Consider the following 5,618-nt stretch of genomic DNA (forward strand, 5'->3'; position numbering starts at 1 on the left):
AATAATCATCATCATCATCATCATCATCAGGCAGGCAATACTACTACATATTTCTACTAGTAACACAACTCTTGCTGTTATTATAGAGATACATGTTTCTAATTGTAATCTGCAGCATGGAATTTGGGAACCAAACATTTTTGACTGAATTCATTCTCATTGGACTTCCTCAAAAATTTCAGATTTGTGTTGTACTTTTTGTCCTCTTTTTAGTAGTTTATACACTGACCATTTTAGGGAACGGTTTTCTGATATGTGCTATTATCATCACTTCCCAGTTACACACACCTATGTACTATTTTCTTTGCAATTTAGCCTTAATTGATTTGTTCTATGCATCAAGTTCTCTTCCAAAAATGTTACTGGATGTGTTTTCGAAGAGAAGGAGAATCTCCATCATTGGTTGCCTGGTGCAAATGAACTCTACTCTGTTTCTCGGAAGCACTGAGTGTATACTACTGGCAGTGATGGCGTATGACAGGTACATTGCCATACGCTTTCCTTTGCACTATAACATTTACATGAATTGGAGGACATGTAATATCATTACAGTCATCATGTGGTTGGGGAGTTTCCTTGTAGCAACTATCCCCACAATCTCAAAGCCTTTTGTGTTCTGCAGAGAGAACATATTGGACCATTTTGCCTGTGAGCTATTGGCCCTTCTAGACCTGGCATGTGGAGATCTCAGCTTCTATAAAATAACTATATTTGTAGTAAGTTTATTTACGCTATTAACACCATTTGTTTGCATCGTGTTGTCCTACATCTGTATCCTTGTATCCATATTAAACATCCACTCAGCGGGAGGAAGGTCTAAAGCTTTTTCTACATGTGCCTCTCACCTGACTGTGGTGCTACTGATTTATGGGACCAGTATGACCATGTACATGGGACAAACCCAAAGGTTGTCATCCAAATTAAAAAATATTGCTTTAATTTATGTTCTTGTGACACCTGTATTAAATCCTTTGATCTACAGCTTGAGAAACAGTGAGGTGAAAAAAGCAGTTAAGGCAATATTGCCAAGAATTCTGAACCAGCGACCGTAAAATGATTTAAATGAGTGCTACCGTATGTGATAGTCATAAATGACGTGAAGAATCAGTCCTCTATGGACAAAAACCAGCCAGTCAAGTATGAACTACAATAATTGAATCTGCAAAAATAAACTGCAAAAGGTTATTGTATCTCTGAAATGAAAATGTTTGGGAGAGAAAATAGGTTGTAATGAAGAAATGAGTAACAATTGTATCTAGTACAAAGGGAGTATTATTGTCACATGATCAGTCACCTCCTGCCCATGAAACTGATCTGAAGATTGGATTAATAATCTTTGTAGCTACAGCCAAAGTTGTAGATACAGAGAATTTGACTGCATATATGATCCACTTGACCCATCTAGTCTACCCTAAACACATGCACACTTGTACACTGGAGTTAATTTTTTTGTTTATGCCAATTAACCTACCATATACTGTATTTTTGGATTGTGGGAGGAAACCGGAGTACCCAGAGGAAATACACACAAGCAGGGAGAGAATATACAAACTCCACACCATTAGGGCCATAGTGGGAATTACACCAAGGTTGAACTGGCCCACAGGGGAAACCCCCAGGGATCGGGTTCCAGACTGTGCAATGAAATGATACCATATAGATATGTTACATTATACTGCACATGACTAAAGTGTATTTTGTATAGTGTATTGCTGTTATTAATCTGGTATATTATTATGCATGAACTAGAAGTATTTACTATATATATTTATCAATAGGCCATGCACTCTCTAAAGGGTAGCCAAGCCTCTAAGCATGGGCCCCTACCACTGCATCCTGCTGGTGGACTCTTCATGCCCCACTCCAACACAGCATTACCATATATGTACTGTCTTTAGAAGTTTGCTTCATTTGCAGAGAGTCAGCAGGTAAAGGTATCAAGCAGAGTTTAAGGGGGGTATTCAATTAGCTCCAGCAATTTTGGAGCTTTCAAATTTACACCGCTGCTTTTTAACTGCGGGCGGTTTTCATCTGTTTTTAAAGCATTTTCGCCAATGCCTTTTCACTTCTTTTTTTTTAGTAAACAGGCATTGGCTAAAAATGCCTCAAAATCTGAGAAAATGACCCACGTTTTCTGACGGTGCAGGTGCGAAAATGTGGATTCGCCAATCTACATGTTTTTTGCTCCTGCCGAATGTTTCGCTTAGGCGACAAAACGGTCCTGCTATTGTATAGGGCGAATCTCCATTCGCCCTACAAAATAGCAAAAAGTGCAGTTTTTTCACCTAGGCAAAAAAACGGCACTAATTCAATACCCCCTAAATCTTTAAGCAATTTGATGCACACATGTAGCAAGATATAGTTAACTTATAGACAGAATGAGGACAAGTAGAAAGAATGTAATGCATACTTGCCTACTTAATGGTTGCTCCGTCTTGGATGGAGCAAACAGGTCACACAGGAGTGGGCATGGAGGAGGCGGTCTGGGGCCAGAGTCGGCCCTATGCATAGGCAAACTAGGCAAATGTCTAGGGCATTTGGCATGCCTAGGGGCACAAGCAGCTTCTGCTGATTAAAATTATATGTGGCATGCCTATATTCTGTGAGTGACTGCAGCTGTATCTGCATATGAAATGCTACAGAACGTTACAGTGTATTCCTGGAAATGATTGTAATGTAGCATTTTTTATGCAAATACAGTCACAGTCGCACACAGAATATAGGCATGCCGCATATCATTTTAATCAGCTTGTGCATCGTAGCCACATAGTAATGCAAATAAGAAGCATTTTCATCAAAAAAAGGCGCCCAACATTAGCAGAGCTGCCAGCTGACTCACACCAGGCATCTCCTGCTGCATGGTGTATTGAGGCAGGATATATGAGGACACATCTGTATCCAAGCAGAGGCAGAGGTCAGAGTGTTAGCGACCATGTGAGTGCTGTGTGCGGATGTGTTGGTTGTGTAGTAGTGTTCGGCATATGTGTAAGGGGCATTATGTGTGTCATGTATAGCCTCCGTTATCTTACCCATCTGTAGCGCACACGTGCACTCCTGGCGTGACTAGGCGATCCATCCATCTAGTCACGCCAGAAGTGCACGAGCCGTTTCCCATTTAGAGCATCTCTGTCCGGGCGCGCGGACGGAGACGCTCTCCATTAAAGTGAATCGGGAGCGTCTCCACCCGAGCGCGCGCGTCCATCTAAACAGAGATGCTCACAGTGACTAGGTGCACCCAGGTGGGCACGCCTTGTCACACAAAGAGCCTGAATAAAGCAGGCTCCATCTGTAAATGCATTAATAATGTGCGGCAAATGTGTAAGGGGCACTATGTGTGTCATTATGTGTATAAGTGCACTAATAAAATGCAGCATATGTGAAAGGGACATTATGTGTATAAGGGCATTAATAAAGGTTGGCACAATGTGTAAGGGGCATTACTGTGAGGTATTATGTGTACAAGGTGCTCTACTGTGTGGTCTAATGTGAATAAAGAGCAATATGGTGTGGTGTAATGTGATTAAGATGCACTACTGTGAGGAGTAACATTTCTATGGTATAGTGGTAATACTGTGTGATGTAACATGAATTAGGGACACTATCGCATGATAAAACGTGAATAACGTTGCACTACTCTGTGGAGTAATTTGATTGGGGGTACTGTTGTGTGGCCATGTCCCATCCCAGCAAGAACACACCCTTTTTGGGCTGTGCACTGAATGTGCGCACTGTTCCTATTTAAAATATTGGGGGTAGCAACACCAAAATGAGGACTGCTATGGGTAAGGGGTGATGGTGCTGGGAAAGGGGTGCAAGGTCAGAGGCGGAACTAGCGGTGGTGCTAGGGGGCACCAGCCAAAATCTTGCCTAGGGCATCATATTGGTTAGGGACGGCTCTGTCCGTGGACAAGGAGATGTGATCATCCCCCACTTTACAATTCCCATATTACCAGCATTGTATAGCGGAGTATGGGGCTACAGTGATACAATTTAGCACAAAAGTGTCATTGCCCCGCCCACATCTCCGGTCCTTAAGGTATATTGTGGAGAATATATACTAGCTGCACTTGCCCATACATATGTTCAAACATAGACAATTTCTCTTATGTGGAAATGGGATAATGAGTAATGAGTAAGGAGTAGGAGCTTATGATGAGTTGGTTGCATTGCATCTAAAAACAACTTGTATGAACGGAAAACCTGCATTCCTGTGTATAAACTGTATACTTAAATGATCATATCGGCATAGGCGAGTAACTGTGTGAGAATACACACAGTAAATCATGATGATACATTGGGACTAATTCAGACCTGATTGCTCGCTAGGGTTTTTTTCAGCTCTGTGAACAGATAGTCGCCGCCCATAGGGGAGTGTATTTTAGCTGTGCAAGTGTGCGAACGCGTGTGTAGCAGAGCTGTACAAACAAATCTTGTGCAGTTTCTGCACAGCCCAGGACTTACTCAGTCGCTGTGATCACATCAGCCTGTCCGGGATCGGAATTGACGTCAGGAACCCTCCCTACAAACGCATGGACTCGCCTGCGTTTTTCCTACCACTCCCTGAAAACGGTAATTTGACAGCCATTAAACGCCTTCTTCCTGTCAATCTCCTTGTGATCGGCTGTGCGAATAGATTCTTCGTAAAACCCATTGCACAGTAATGATCCGCTTTGTACAAAACGACGCGGCTGCGCATTGTGGTGCATACGCATGGGCAGTTCTGACCTGATTGCAGTGCTGCAAAAACCACTAGCGAGCAATCAGGTCTCAATTACCCCCACTATTAAACATAATTACACAGTTTTAATGTTAGCCAATCATCATCAGTTTGAACAAAAATACTTTTGTTTTAGTGTAGCATTAAAAAATGCATACACACACACATACACACACACAAATATATATACAGTGGGGCAAAAAAGTATTTGGACAGCCACCGATTGTGCAAGTTGACCCACTTAAAAAGATGAGTGAGGTCTGTAATTTTCATCATAGGTACACTTCAACTGTGAGAGACAGAATCTGAAAAAAAAAACCTAGAAAATCACATAGTATGATTTTTAAAGAATTTTGAAATGCTTCTTACGTAGCCACTCCTTAGTTGCCCAGGCGGTGTGTTTGGGGTCTTTGTCATGCTGGAAGACCCAGCTACGTTCTATCTTCAATACTCTTGGGAACTAGATTTTTGCCCAAAATCTCACGATACATGGCCCCATTCATCCTCTCCTTAATACGGATCAGTTGTCCTGTCCCCTTTGCAGAAAAGCAACCCCAAAGCATCATGTTTCCACCCCCATGCTTCACAGTGGGTATGGTGTTCTTGGGATACCATTCATCATTCTTCTCCCTCCAAACACGGTGAGTAAAGTTTATACCAAAAAGTTTGATTTTGTTCTCATCTGACCACATTACATTCTCTCAATCCTCCTCTGGATCATCCAGATGGTCACTGGCAAACTTTAGACGAGCATGGACATGTGCTGGCTTAAGCAGGGGGGCCTTTCGGGCGCTGCAGGATTTCAATCCATGATGACGTAGTGTGTCACTAATGGTAACCTTTGTGACTGTGATCCCAGCTCTCTTGAGGTCATTGACTAGGTGACCCCAAGTAGTTCTGG

General features: G+C 42.3%; 1 protein-coding gene across 1 annotated transcript; it reads left to right on the forward strand.

Moving 5' to 3' along the window:
• Nucleotides 1-290: 290 nt before the first annotated feature.
• LOC134910795 (olfactory receptor 5V1-like) lies at nucleotides 291-1,052 on the forward strand. The gene has a single exon (XM_063919180.1). The coding sequence runs from the start codon at nucleotides 291-293 to the stop codon at nucleotides 1,050-1,052; it is 762 nt and encodes a 253-aa protein (XP_063775250.1).
• Nucleotides 1,053-5,618: the final 4,566 nt, after the last annotated feature.

This window comes from Pseudophryne corroboree, chromosome 4 (genome assembly GCF_028390025.1).
Source record: "Pseudophryne corroboree isolate aPseCor3 chromosome 4, aPseCor3.hap2, whole genome shotgun sequence".
Classification (NCBI taxonomy): Eukaryota; Metazoa; Chordata; class Amphibia; order Anura; family Myobatrachidae; genus Pseudophryne; species Pseudophryne corroboree.

Coding starts and splice junctions, on each gene's coding strand:
- LOC134910795 (XM_063919180.1), top strand. CDS start 291: ATGTACTATTTTCTTTGCAATTTAGCCTTAATTGATTTGTTCTATGCA.